The sequence below is a fragment of the Sinocyclocheilus rhinocerous genome, unplaced genomic scaffold (assembly GCF_001515625.1).
Source record: "Sinocyclocheilus rhinocerous isolate Xijiao unplaced genomic scaffold, SAMN03320098_v1.1 scaffold1708, whole genome shotgun sequence".
Taxonomy (NCBI): domain Eukaryota; kingdom Metazoa; phylum Chordata; class Actinopteri; order Cypriniformes; family Cyprinidae; genus Sinocyclocheilus; species Sinocyclocheilus rhinocerous.
In genome coordinates, this window is record NW_015648635.1 from 44,281 (window position 1) to 60,053 (window position 15,773).

The window sequence follows — 15,773 nt, forward strand, 5'->3', positions numbered from 1 at the left end:
ACAGCACGACGCATCAAGCCGCTTCCCCGTGTCAACATATCTGCTAACATGATGGGAATAGATTGAAGCGATTACGACGCGAACAGTCAAGGGGCCCTGGCAATCTTTCATGTTGATAAGCGAGCTCTTTCCCCTCACTGAGATAATGGAGAGCGTGTACGAGCGGAGGAAACACTATAACGCCTGCCGCCTCTGTCTTCCTGTAACGCTCTGACCTCCTCTTTAATCCTGTACACTTCGTTTTTTCATCCATAAGGCTGACAGAAATTGGCTTTCCACAGCTCTGGCTTTCGTGGGATTGGTAGTCAGGGGAGAAAAAAGAAAAAGAAATTTAAATTCTATTCAATTCAGGCTTATTATAGTTAACTAAAACTAATAATAATAATAATAAACTCTAACTTAATCTAAAACTTTAAAAATAGTATCTCAATGATACTAAAATTACACATTCACTATTTAGCCAAAAAAAAATCCCTTGCTTCGCGGCGCCCTCTTTTGTCTCTTTAAGCACTGCATCTTTTTGCTGATTTTCTCTGCTCATTTAAAGCTCATACTGAATCTGCACAAAAATAGTATGGAAACTATTTTTTACTCCTTTTTTACACAACTACAAAGAAACTGCATCGAGTTAGACGTGAAATTTTGAAGTAGAAAAACTGAAAGAGTGCTCTCTAGTAAAATGTGCTCCAATAATCTTTGTTTTATTTACACCTTTGAATAATATTTAATGACAGTGTGCACATATAAGCTCTGCATATATCTAGAATTTAAACACCCTTCATTCATAACATCCTACACATCCTTGTTTTATATTTTACATTTGATTATGCTTTCATTTGGAAAAATAAAGCACTTCCTGCTGAATTCAACACATTTTAATTCTCAAAATCAGTGTAAAATAAGTCGTCAAAATCAAGAGACTCTAACTAAGCCTGTTTAACAAATAGTGTTTGATGTTTTAGGTTTTTACTCTTAATATACAGAAAGTCTTTGTTAAAAACCATGCATGTAACATAAAACACCAAAAATATTACATGTGGCGCAATAAAAGATCACATACACTCAGAAGAACTACACATGGTGAACATTTAATGTCTGTGTGTAAATCTAGACTTACTTTCTCTCTTTTTCCTCTGAAGGTTTCCCTGAACAACAGCATGCTGGAGGTGTACGGCATTGACCAAGGTATGACTGCCCCTCACGGTGGACTGACACCCTCATTGCCCACAAAGCTCTCAGTTAAAATGGAAGTCACAGGTACGGAGCACAGAAGGGCACAGACGCCTGTCCGAGCAGGACCTGTGCTGTTAGCAAAGGCATTTCAGAAAGAAACATGCAGTTTAGTTACACATTAAAGCGAAATAATTTAAGGGCATCTACACCACAAAGATGTGACTGCAGTTTTGAGACAATACATTTTCTGTTGCTTGTGACAGCATTGACAAGGTCATAAGTTTAAGTCCACAAAAATAAAATAAAATAAAAAATGTTTATTTCTTGGGATTTAAACTTATCACATCGTCTCTGTTAGCACCATATTTTACTTATTTTTATAATATATATATATATATATATATTATAATATGTACTGACAAAAACTATTTAAAGTGCAGACTTACTGTCCTATCGTACACCTTATAAATGAAATTTTGGGAAAAAGAAACCATAATCATAACTAAAATATTTGCAAAATATCAATAATTAAAAATTAATGAGCAATAATATATAATATAATTATGTATTTGTAAAATATTTATAAAAGTATTATAAAAACTATATTGTATTGTATTATTGTATAACTGTATTATAAAAATGATAAATAGCATTTCAGTACTTATTTTACAAGATGAATTAGCTGTCTCAAAACTGTAGTGTGCATTTACGTTTATGCATTTGGAATACTTTATTTTTTCATTTCTTATTTCAAATGAATAATATTTTTAATATGATTATTTTTCAATTATATGTTATAATATTATGATACATGTTTTCAAATGTAGCACTACTACTACAACTAAATATGTTCCTCGGGTTAACACTTTAGTCATGGTATAATTTGATGAAACATAATTATCATAGTCAATAGTATAATAGTCAATATAAAGATATGATTAAAAATATGCTGAATCCACTACATAAAAAATGCCAAATGCATACATGTAAATGTAATTTACACAAATATAATAGCTTTTAAAGGTCTATGTAGGCAAGACTATTAAAAATGTAGCGACATTATATGGTCTTCCATTCTGGAAATTTAGGAACAAAACATAAATAAATAAATAAAATTCAAGGGCATACTGTAAATAGATCTAGCAAAGCAAACCCAGACGGGCTCATTCCACATGTGTTATCCCATAAGGCCCGGGCTTTGAAAGCTAAACACAAGCCTGTATGTTTCATGTTATTGTCCAGCTGTCTTATTTTAAGAGTCAGCACGCTCCGTGTTTAGCTCACCATTGTGTTGCTCTCATTCTTCATTATCAATGCTTCAATGAGCGGAATATGGTAGTATGTATTCTTAGCATGATAGACACGGCACAATGCCTCCTTTGTGGGTGCCTTTTTTTCTTATGAATGTCATGCATCAAGTAAAGCTAATTGATTCAGGAAATAGAAAGGATGCCTGCCAGAACTCTTCACTCCGGCAGGAAAATAAGTGCATTACTGTCTTTTTCACATAAGCGTGCTGCACAGCGCTCTTGTTTGGTTACGCGCGGCTCAAATTACCTTATTGAATCAGCAGAAATGAATTGAGAAATCCAATCACTGCTCCCAGTTATATAATTTGGAAGAATGTGAATGTGAATATGAATGCAGAAGCATTTGGCCTCCCTCCTCCTCACCCGCTCCAGGATGTCAGCAGATTGGTTAATCGTAAGGTCAGGAAGGATTAAAAGAAGATACACAGCTTTTCTACATTAAGACAGCGATCTGGTGTTGACGAGTCTGGGGTGAATGAAAACAACTTATTCACACACAAAAAGAGGGCTTGTATTGATTGCATGGCTGCATGTGATGGGTTAACAGAGGTTAGTGTTGTTTTGTGAGTGTTAGGCAGGGGTCAGGAATCTTGAGGAAGTTGCTCAAACTAATGACATTTTTAATCTGGCAGCTTTCTAAAGAATGTGTCAACTAAATGTTCACATTACCTTTGGATATACATTTATTAGTTTCTGCAATAACATTCCCATCTTTTCTTCTCTTACAGAACACGACACCAGAGTCCTGGCCAAAGAAAGACAGAAAAAAGACAACCACAATCAAAGTAAGGGGTCTTTACATTTAAAAAATGGTTATTTAACCCTTATGTTCTGTTAAGAGGCCCTGTAAATGCTTCCAAAAGTACTTCAAATTAGTTAAAGGGATACTTCACTCAAAAATGAAAATTCTGTCATCATTTACTCACCCTCGTGTCATTCCAAACCTGTACGAGTTTCTATCTTTTGTTGAACATAAAAAAAGTATTATGAAGAATGTTGGTAACCGAACAGTTGACAGTAGCCATTGACTTCCATAGTACTTTTTTTTCTCCATACCATGGAAGTCAATGGCTACCGTCAACTGTTCGGATACCAACATTCTTCAAAATATCTACTTTTTAGTTAATGATGATAGAATTGTCATTTTTGGGGTGAACTGTCCCTTTAAGTAAAAGGTTGATACTTTTCCTAAATTTCCAAGAAACTATTGTTAACAAAAATGAACAAAGACTGTCTATTTTGATTATTTTATTGTTTTTTTTGTGTGGTGTGCTTTAATGGGGCTCAAAATGACTCCAAAATGAAGCAAAGTTGCACATTTCTGAAAAATGCTTGGTTGCTTTGTGATACAATAAATATTCAATAACATTTGTCAAATGGATCCTGACTAGGTCAGAGAAAATATTCTTTAATATTCTGAGGAGAATAAGGTTAACGTTATTTTATTTTAATTTATTTTTAACGACATTCTCAACAAAATATGAGGGTTATATATTTAATTTCATTATTTATATTTAATAATACACCATTCATACTTTAATTTAAGAAAGCATGCATTTTTTATTAGTCATTTATATTTAATATTAATATTAGGTTTGTGGTGTATGACATACTTTGTTCTCTCAATTGCCAGTTGAAAGACGACGGCGATACAACATCAACTACAGGATCAAGGAACTCGGAATACTGATACCGAAGTCAAATGACCCGTAAGTTAAAATCAAACTCTAAAAGTCTGAGAAAAGAACAACAAAAAAAAAAACAATCACTTCAGAGATAGACTCATGAATACAGGGCAAAATGACATTGAAGTAGAGAGAAAATGACAGCACAGTGCTCATTTCTCAAAGAAATACTTACAGAGCGAACAGACCCCCATCTGAATGATGAAAATGAGGTTCAAGGCAAAGTATAGAGCATTTGAACTAAAGTTTAAGCACAACTGAACCCAGAGATGAAGTACAGTGCAGACATGAGGTCCATTGCCCCGGCTTAATTGAACTTTTTATCGAATTTAAATGGAAGACTAGTGCTGTCACCTTGACATTAACACAAGATAAAAGAGATTATTAGCTGCGATCAGGCCAACATCTTATTCCAAAGAAAGAGACAATTTCACGACACTTTCCTCCTTTTAAAAAGTAATGGTATCGGGAATGACTGCACTTTACTTCGGCTTCCGAAGTCCCATTTTTTTCTACCTCTTCCGACACCTATTTTTGCTCAGGGATTAATTTTACCGTACAAGGAGCCGTAGAATGGTCTTTCTGCAGACGTGCTTAACTATTCCATTAAAATTCCCATTTAAAGGCAAGGTAATGTCCGAGAATGAATAATTGGCCATGTAAATCACAGTTTCTTAGTCCTGGGAAAAAAAGGAGACCCTTGTGAGGCTTTTCTCTGTGTATGAAAGTTCTGCTGATGCAAAGGCGGTGTTGAGAAAGGTTATCTTTTACGTTTTTCTGGCAGTGATATGCGCTGGAACAAAGGGACGATCCTCAAGGCCTCGGTGGAATACATTAAGTGGCTGCAGAAAGAGCAGCAGCACGCTCGTGATCTCGGGAGCCGACAGAAGAAACTTGAACAGGCCAACAGAAGACTCCTGCTACGAATCCAGGTAAAGAGACAAAAAGAACAAGAGAACGAGGGGAATATGGCCATGAGAGAGAGTGCCAATGAGATGTAGACATGAGAGACGGCAAGAAAAAGATGGTTGTAGGAGTGAGCGACAAGGAAGAACATTAAAGAGAGGGATGCAACACAAAACAAAGGAATGAAGTGCTGAAAAAAGACTAGCTTCCATTTTTTAAAAAGTAGAATATAATATCTTTCTGAACTAACAGATGAAAAATGGAGCATTTATCTGAAACAAGAACATCTAAATTGGGCTGACAGAATTGAATTAACCTTAATTTTATAATAAACACTGAAAAAAAAAAAAAAAAAAATTATATATATATATAATTCGTCGTTTATTTAATCAGTGAATCATTTAATTTTCGTCAACTAAAATTTGTTTCCATTTTAATTAGAGTAAAATTGAATAAAATGAAGAAATGTTGGCCAATTTAAGAATATTTTTGCCAAAAAAAACCCTTGTAATGGTTGAAGCTCAAGGTCAAAAGTTCAGATATTATAAATGTATAAAATATGTAAAATACTTGGTTTTCTTTTTCTTTTTAAAGATATAAATGCTATTTTCACCAACTAAAATTAGATGCCATTTTAGTCCAGGTACAACTGTTGTTTATTTGATCAGTGAATCATTTAATCATGTAAACAAAGTGATTCTCTATAATGAATTGGGCTTCCTACCATTAAATAAGAGCATTTAGGAGGCCATGTTTAATTATTGCCTAAACTTGCTCTGCAAAATGTTTGGACATGGTAAAATGCGGTGAAAATACAGAGATATAGTGTTAGGTTTTGATACTCTCTGTAAATGTAGCTTGTCGCTGGAAAAAAGCTGTTTGAAAACAGCCAAATGACTGCCACTCTATTGACAAATATAGTTTATTTAGTAGTATCAATACAATAGCAGCTCAAACCTGGCCTCAAATATACTTTATAATTGTAACTAGTGGTTTTAACTGGTCTCTTGATCACCATCTAAACCAGCTTAGCTTGAAAACAAAGGTACAAAAACAGCTCCCCATGTGCCTGACAGCTGAGCGGCCTGGACTGCTCCTACTGATGTTTGTAACCGCCTTTCCGGCCCGCTTTGAAACATGGCGAGCTGAGGTAATTACCTGATTAATAAATAGCAGCTACAGCTTCGTCAGGAGCGGAATGGGCCTGGAATTAGATTATGAGGGCTAATAACTTTGAAGAGCTGGGCTCCTCGTCTGAATTTATGCATTACATTTTCACGGTATTGACATATTCGCAGACTGCGCGCGAGTCTTCTTCACACATGTGAAGACATCGCAATTAGCCCTCAAAGTAATTACCCTGAGGCTCCCTATCCAAAAGCTAATGCTAATAATGCCTCAATTGAGTGTCTGAAGATACCCACGTTAAGAGGCAATGCAATAGCTCATTTAAACTGTCTCTGCTACAGATAATGTATGGGAATAATAAAAAGAGGAAAATATGAGGCCATAGCTGTTAGTGTAGACACATTTGCAAAAGTGTCTAAATGTTAAATGTTATTTTCGTCAACTAATATTAGTTGCCATTTAAATCAGAGTAAAAGACACAAAAATGAATACATTTTGGCCAATTTAAGAATATTTTTACCCCCAAAAAATATGATGGTTTATCTTAAGGCCAAAATGTCAGATACTGTATTTCTAAATGTATAAACTACGTAAAATATTTGGATTAATTTAGTTTTTTTTAAATATGTAAATGTTGTTTTCATCAACTAATATTAGTTGCCATTTAAATCAGCGTAAAATACACTAAGATGAATACATTTTGGCCAATTTAAGAATATTTTACCAAAAAATATGATAGTTGCAGCTTAAGCCCAAAACGTCAGATATTATAAATGTATAAAATATGTAAAAAATTATTTCTAAAGATGTAAATGTTATTTTCACCAGCTAAAATTAGATGCCAAGTAAAACCGACTACAATGAATAAATATGATGTTGAAATGTTGAGCATTTACTTTTACTTTACTTTTAGTCATTTAGCAGACGCTTTTATCCAAAGCGACTTACAAATAAGAAAAAGTAATTATAAATACTATATATTTATTTATACATTTAAGAATACTTTTGCCAAAAACCTTCGCAATGGTGGCAGCTTAAGCCCAAAGGTGTGGGTAAGTTAATAATTATGCGTCACACACTGCTTAGCTGCCCTGTTTTAATGGGAAGCCCTGCTGGCTGGACATTACCTCGGAATATAGCATTGTGATGCATGAGTTTTTGAAGTTGAATGCATCCCTTCATGTGTTTATGGCACATAAACTCCCTATTGGGGCTGATGAAGGCCTAGAGCAAAAGAAGAAGAAGGGAAGAGACCAAATTAGAGTGTACTCTATTATTTTTATGGCCAGTTCATCTTTAACCCACCTGCCTGTGTGTGTTATAATTGGCAGGAATTGGAAATCCAGGCTCGCGCTCATGGTTTGCCCAGTATGGCTGCTTCTATAGGAGCCGCTGAACTGTCATCACACCTCCTAAAGCAACAACAGCTGGTCACACCGGCCCCTCCGAGCACCCAGGCCCCGCCGCAGCCAGGCCAGCCACCCGTCTACCCTCAGGAGGACATGAGGAACCCAGAATACACTCAGCGGGCACCCTTACCGGCAGCCATGGTTGCGGGGAACGCCGGAGAACAGACCGACGGCTCCAACACCTTCTCCGATCCTCTCTCCCACTTCACTGACTTCTTCTGCAGCACCTTGAAAGAAGAGCACCGGCTGGACGAGATCTTGATGGACGACCCTCTCTCGCCCTTCGGGACTGACCCGCTCCTCTCCGCCGGATCGCCCGCCGCGTCCAAAGGGAGCAGCTGCAGGAGCAGCTTCAGCTCAGAGGAAGCAGACGAGCTCTGACCGTCCAGACGCTGGCCTGTAACACTGTGTAACTGACCTCCCAGTTCCGTTGGATTACAAAGACGACGAGAATCTTACTCCAATGTTGAGTCAGACACATTAAAAAAGGGAGATTGACTGATTGATCTACTGACATTGACCTAAAAGACTGTCTATACAGCAATAACACTGGTTACGTATGATCACTGGATCACCAACTGTATATTTCTGAAACTTAATGGCATTGTTGAGATGGACCAGTTTAGAGAGAGATCTTTTTGTGCCTTGTCCAAAGCAGGCTAACTTTATTACCACTGAGACCAGAAGCAATGCAGACGTTATTATGCTATAGGCAAAAAAAACCCTAACGCATCTTTCTATATTTCATACATAATGTATTTTTCCAGAAACATACTGTTCATGTATTTATGTTTTAATCCCTGTATTCTTAAACATTTCTTAATCTAACTTGTTACTTTTTATATATAACTCTAGGGGTGTGGGAAAACACAATAAACCCCTTTTTGATAAACTGAACACATTGTCTCACATTTCATTCATATCCAAAGTTTCAGTCGAGGTCCTAACTGTATAAAGCCTACTGTATTATATTTGATATGCAAATCTCTAAAGCCTCAAAATAATCAACTTTACTAAAAAAAAACAACTTTTGCACTACATGCCTTTTGTCATCTGATTGATAGTTTATACTTTTTTAGCAAATAAAAGGCCTTAATATAATTCTAAAAACATCCCCCTTTTTGCCGATATTTATGAAGTAAACACAACTTTTATATTGTTAGTATCATCATTAAATTGCACGGCATTATATGTTTTGCCCCCACAATAAAAACTACAGTATCATTTTAGGGTGGTTGTGAACACACACTGCCAACACACATTTCAGTTCAAACAACTTGTAAAAGTGCATGTAGCATTATATGACCCCTTTAAATAATAACACTGATTGTAATAAATTAAATAAAGTGACTTACAAACTTAAAAATATCAATTTATAGAGTAACTGATACTCACAAAATCTGCAGAGATACCACTTAAAATAACTTTAAACATTGACAAGCCATGTATTATAAATGCTGCATGTCTTAGAAAAATCGTTCATGTTACACACTATTACATGTAAAGAGAATTCATTAGAATAGAATATTCAAATATTATTCTAATCAAATAATTAATAAGAACAAAGGGTGTTTAATTGTGACCGATCAGGGATGTCAGCAGGACTGCAAGGCTCGTACTGATACGAGGTGATCGTAACGTCCCCAGGTGACCAGACTCTGCCACATCACTACACAGCCTTCCCATAATCCTCTGGGGCCGAGCCTCCATTTTTGTGTTTATAGGACCACACCCAGCAGTATTTCACAAACTCCCACATCACTGGCCAGAGAGCGCCGAATTAACCACGAAGCACAAAGAGATGAAAAGCCTCCAGCTGGGGCAGCGCTATAAAACCCCTGAATGTGATTTCCAGAGATCGAATGAATTGAACCAGATGCCAAAACATAACTTCAAACAAATTGACTTCCAATTATTTAGACGCACACTTCCAGATGTGCCGCAGATGCAGACGGGGAGAGCGAAGGTATCTCAGGCCCGCGCTGCGCTTTATCCCACAATAAAGATGGGGTACGGTGGAGTGTGTTTTAAATCACTGGGATCAGGGCAGGATGTTGAGACGGCCGGTGCGGATGTGGAGACGAGAGAGTGTCATTAGGACAAAGTGAACTGACAGAGTTCCAGACAACCAGAGAGAGAGAGAGAGAGTGAGAGTGTTTTGGAGGTGCTGGAGAACAGTCATCTAGCAAAGACATTTCTTTAATGCTAATTTGCCTCCTGCCAAACCTTCATTCTGGAAATGAAATCACAGGGAATCAGAGGGAAACACTCTGCTCTGGTTTTCTAATGCATATACATAAGTGCATATTAATTCACAAGTTTACTTACATTTACTAGCACATGTGTGACGTAAATGCACTGAAACACTAACTTACACATGTTCCTTTTGCAAATATACCATAATGAATCTGTTCTGAAACCACCATAAATAGCAACATTCAACCAATACATGGTTGTCAGTGGCTGATGTAGATACGGATATCTGGAAAGCAGGGCCGCTACAAACCAACTACAAAATTTAAACATTAAATGTATATACACACTTGTAGATATGTGTTTTATACAATGTACTTATATAGTAATATGTGAAAAAGGGAATAGATAGATAGATATAGTATATATATATATATATATATAAAGAGAGAGAGAGATTTTATGTCATTGTAATTATCATCATGATATATACTAATTACTATTTAATAATGATTTATACACACACTTTATATATAAAAAGTTGTATGTGAAATAACATTAACAAATAAACATGATTAAAATGATTAAATTAAAAAAAAAATCATTTTCTGCTAAAATCCTTGTTATTATCATAATCACACTAATCATTATTTAAAAGTTGTATGTGAAAACATTAGAACATTAACAAACACGATTAAAACGATTTACATATGTTATAATCCTTGTCAATCTTAATCATACTAATCATTATTTAAAAAGTTGCATGCAGTAAACAATAATGAAAAATAATAATAATAATTATTTTTAATATTATTATGATTAAATAAATAATGGTATAAAATTAGATAACTGTGTGTGTCCTAAATATTAAATACTAAAATTAAATGAAATAAATAATGGTATAAAAATAAACTATGTGGCATTGTGATTAAAAAAGTGATTAACTTAATATAAATTTGTAGAAATGTATAGTAACGTATACTCACAAAATCTGATGTGATGGCAGAAGCTACAGAAATTGTTTATAATCTTTTGATGATGTTGCCAGCAGATTTCGGGATTTGCACTGTTCGGCTAAGACTCAAAAAAAAGGTCAAATATCAGCTAATTATCCATTAATGGACTGTTTAGTGAAAAATATGACTATTAATGTACAGCTTGTTTAACAGAACTTCAAAATAACCCACATCTTATGCTGACTGATATCTGTCCCAGCGCTGTCAGATATCCAGTGGCCCTGTGGGAGCCCTGTATATTTTCTTTATGCTTAATATCTATAATTGACCAGTGCAAAGTGCAAAGCATTCATTCCATTATAAGCAGTAACAGTGTGTTTGGGGAGGCCGAGCTGGGAATTCTGAAAGGGTCCACAGGGGCTCTTTAACTCGAGACCCTGTGCCGGACTATGCTAATACGCCAGCGGTCCATCAGTCTCTCCTCATAACCTCTGATAATCTGAGTGACCTTGGTGGGGCTACGGGTGGCACCTGTGATTGATTTGTAATTCAAAATGAGAGCGACAGTTCTGGCAGCGAGGGCCGCGTAACCGAAGTCCTCTCCTTCCTAAACACTGCAGGGAAATCAAGAAAATAACATAAGCGGGAGTGAGATATTAATCCTAGATACACTGCCGTATGAGGTGTGGGAGAGTGTGTGAGTGTGTGTGTGTGTGTGTGTATGAACTGAGAGTGTGTGTTCATACAGTGGTGTGGGTTTCAGATGCTCGTTATCACGCCGGGATAATTGGCGCTTGTGTGGGTCGGCCCGTTTGACCAGGACTTTGTGCATTATTCATCTCCAGGCTTGCAGCGGGCCGTCGTCACGCCCTTTAGAGAGAGACTTATTTATTATTAATGGATAATTGTTTATTAAATGCAGAGGCTTGACCCTATTATGCCTATTACAGCCTGAGCAGTATACACTCGCCGTTTGACCTACTCGAAAGATGTGATATGGGGCCTACAGCTGCGGGACAGAAGGGAGGTATGGGACGACATGCTGATGAAGAGGATGATAGGGAATGAGGAAGAAAGCGGAATAACAGGTGCAGGGTCAAAATGGAGTCAGGGTTACATATTTATAACTGAGTTAATGCTGTTTTCGAGGGTCATGTGCTTAACTCCGAAAGGCAGCCAGGTTGGGATATCAGTTTTCAGCCTAAACACTCAATTATAAAATGTATGTTTTAAAAAAAAGTATCTATTCATATCTTAACATTTGGACATTTACAATGAAAAACTGGTATCACAATACAAACTGTCCTTTTATTAATAGCATGAATATAAAATATAAAATCATTTTTATATACAAATAATATAAAAATGATATTTAAAAATGATATTCTCAAAAAAGTCAAAACATTAATACTACAATAACAGAATACAATATAAATATTAATAACATAAATATAAAAAATGTCATTTAAACGATGTTATTCTCACAAAATAGTGAAAACAATAATAAAATATAATAAAAAATATGAATATTGAATGCTATAATACAAAAACTAATATTATTTATTATATATAAATTGCATATTATTATAAATAATAAATAATATTAAATACAATAATAATAAAATATATAACTATCATTTTATATATTTATAAAATTATTAAAAGATTATTATTACATAATACTAAACCAATAATACAATAGTATAACAATTATTATTATATTATTATTACATTGTACAAAAGTCCCTTCAATGAATGTAATAAGTGACTTGTTTTATTTTCAATATATTTCTTTCATTTGTCTTTCTGCATAGGTGTGGTCATGGGTAAAGGTTGTTGTTTTTTCTTGGATAGTAACTAAGTTATTATAACTGTAAAAAATTATAAATTAATGATATGTTTTAATGGTTCTTTGTATGGGTCACTTTAATTCCTTTCAGCTATAATTGTTTCATCCTAATTAACGGAAATGTCACTTAAAATGGTCGTTGTATGTATCAGGAGACCGGATCTGTTTAGTGTGTGTGATATTTTAACACACTATTCAGGGAGCACCAGCCACTAGAGGTCAGTGTTGGAGCAGAGTTAGCTCGACTGAACACAGCCCATAACATTTCAAAACAACTCCTGCAGCCACACACAACCTCACTGATTGTTTTCATTCAACACCGATTAAAGCTGCACCATAAGCAATCACTAAAAGCTTAAAATAATTCTTACAAACAAGAACATGGGTATTTGACTCTCAGGAAAATTACTGATATCCCAGGAGGAATTTGATGGAACTACTTGAGAGCATATGAAAAAAAAAATTAATTCTTATCAGTATAAATAGAATAAAAAGGCAGTTACGCAGAGAACACATTTTCCATTTGCCTTTTAGTCAGCAAACATACTCTTACAATTTATACAAATCTGCGACAGTGTACGTTCAGTAAAATATCTGCCAAGGACTTCAATAACACCCAGGAGTGTGACAGAAATTAAACAGCCTTATTAGAATTTACACGTGCTGAAGAAAACATGAGAGACTGTGTGGGAGAAAGCACATATGGATCCAGAGAGAAATCGGAGCACAAGTGTTTAATTGTGCTCAAGCGTGGAGGGCGAGAGCATTGCTTTACTTTTTGTCTTTCGGTGCAACGAACGACAGATTTACTCGACCTGACTTGTGATGTGCTATTAGCAGATTCACATATTGCATGATAAAAATCAATTCAAGCTCGTATTTGGTAAAGAGGACTAAAATATTGTAGAAGTTGTTACAATCAGAAGGTGGGATATTATTTCTTTCCTTCTGTTGTGCTGGAAGGTGATTATCATGAAGTGTGAGGTTGGAGGGATGGAGGATTTGTGTGGAAGAAATGACACTTCTGAGGAGCGTTTCGATTCAAACACCCTCAAATTTTAGCCTGATAAAAGAAGGATGAATAAGAACTGTAATTGAAAGGATAGCAATCCAAATAAATCCAGTTGAAATGCAATTATTGTTTTGTAAATAATAATAATAATCTACACTGTTAAACATTCTCTCTCTATAAAAAAAAAAAGAATCTAAATGAAAAATTAAAATGTAGGCTTTCTCCAACTCTATATACATACAGACAATATCAATAATAATAATAATAATATTATTAATAATAATATCTACAGGCCATTAAAATCTCTCTATATAAAAATCCATTAAAAAAATACAGGTAGTTATTCTCCAACTCTGTACACATATACAAAATAATAATACGAAAAAGAAGTAAAAATGAATTCTAATTTTATATTTTAGACTATTTTTGTTTTAATAATAATAATAATAATAATAAGCGAAATACTATAAGATTGGTTGTATGACACCTAAATGATTTTCTATTTCTCATATTCTAATATACTTTCAGTGTAGAAGTGCTTTAGTAAATCTCTCAAATCCTTATCATTTATGAATGCCTTCAAAAGGAGCACTTGATAGCTGTGTGAAGCAGCTCTGTGTAACTGTTACAGTAAGCAGCTTCAGTAAATAACAGCAGCGCATCTAATACGATGTGTTGTGGATTAGCCCGGCTCAACCAGAGACGCGCTACGAGACAAACGCAACAGCCGTCCCGCAAAACGCTGCTCGCAGGATCCCTCTGAAATAAAGAACAAATGAGAGATAATTATGGCCGAAGGAGCAGAGGTGGGGGGTTGGTTACACTCGCATGCAAATGCTGCTTTGTTGCTTGCCGAGCATCCTAATACCCTGAGAATCAAATACCTTCCTTTTTTTCCACATTATGGAATTTGTCATGTTCAGTTGGAGCTGTCATATTCAAAACTGTGTGCGCTAATGTGTGTAATCTGCTTTGCAACACATCAATTATGATGGATATTCCTCTAGCGGAGGTTTTTCTCTTTTTTCTTCCTTGCGTTCCTCTCGGTAATCACTCCACACTTATTAGGAAGCCTGTTTGGTAAATAATGATCTTCACTGAAGGATGCTAAACGCAAGAGTTTCCAAGTAAACGTATTTGCACATGAAAATTTGTGTGTACTTCTGTGTGTATACCAAAATTTGAATGCTCAAACCTGAGCAGTTTTCCTTTTTCTAACAATAACTATTTTTTACCAGGGAACTGTGCTGTATTGCTGTACATGTACACCTACCCAGAATGCCTTGCTCAAATGTCCACCCACCCTACAATTGAGCAGTGCTGCTTTTGTATTGGTATTATTTTTTTCCAGCAATAATTTCTCACAATTCAACACTCCTTCACAATTTAGAGTTGCAAGACTGTCTAGTTAATGTACCATTTAAATTAAATTTAAATGTATAAGTGAAATGCATATGCCAAAGAAACTAGTTGAACAAAATGTCAGGATAAAAAGAAAAAAAAAATGTATATAATACATTTATATCAGGGTTTTTAATAGTTATCCGATACCAAAATTAAAACCATTAACTTTTTTTTAAAAAATAAATTAAATATAATTAAAAATGAAAACTTTTTATTTCATCTCTCAATTTAATTTAGTTTAAATTGACGTACTAAAAGAACTAAACTGAGGGAAAAAACATATACATACATATATATATATATATATACACACATATATCTATCTATCTATCTATCTATCTAATCACTTTTAAATAACATTTAATAATAACATTATTTTTATGGATTAAAAAAGAAATAATAATAAAAAAAAGATTTTCAAAATGCTTACTCAAAAAAAGTATACCACACACAAAAAATTCACCTAATATATCAATGTCTCTTACCTGCATACCACCCCAAAAATGACAGACTGCTCACCGGAGAGAAAGAAAAGAGGAAAAAAAGATTGTGCGAGTGAGAGAGAGTGTATGAGACTGAGTGAGAAAGAGAGAGAGAGTCGTAATACCTCCATCAGCCTTCAGTGTAGAGGTGATAAAAGTGAGCTCTTAAAAGCAGCGTGGCTTCTTTCACCAAACAACAGAGGCCTGTTTGTTCACCGATACACCTGACACTGTGACTCCTCACAAATAAACACGTTTCAGTGAGG

The 15,773-nt window shown here is 35.0% G+C and overlaps 1 protein-coding gene and 1 long non-coding RNA gene across 5 annotated transcripts in view; one reads left to right on the plus strand and one right to left on the minus strand.

The window, feature by feature from the left end:
* LOC107710111 (transcription factor EC-like) overlaps window positions 1-8,541 on the plus strand; it is a 45,304-nt gene extending 36,763 nt beyond the window's left edge. For 3 of the 4 annotated variants that reach the window (XM_016514821.1, XM_016514824.1, XM_016514823.1), the window contains 5 exons: window positions 1,140-1,185; window positions 3,212-3,268; window positions 4,117-4,192; window positions 4,953-5,100; window positions 7,534-8,541. In XM_016514821.1, the coding sequence (XP_016370307.1) occupies window positions 1,140-1,185; window positions 3,212-3,268; window positions 4,117-4,192; window positions 4,953-5,100; window positions 7,534-7,992 (786 nt within the window). In that variant the 3' untranslated portion in view covers window positions 7,993-8,541. The remainder of the gene's footprint in view (window positions 1-1,139; window positions 1,186-3,211; window positions 3,269-4,116; window positions 4,193-4,952; window positions 5,101-7,533) is intronic. The other variant, XM_016514822.1, reaches the window with a different exon arrangement.
* LOC107710112 (uncharacterized) lies at window positions 1,197-4,161 on the minus strand. The gene is made up of 3 exons (XR_001636558.1): window positions 4,097-4,161; window positions 3,153-3,228; window positions 1,197-1,304 (listed from the first exon to the last, which is right to left on the minus strand). It is a non-coding gene; the product is annotated as an uncharacterized LOC107710112 (long non-coding RNA).
* Window positions 8,542-15,773: the final 7,232 nt, after the last annotated feature.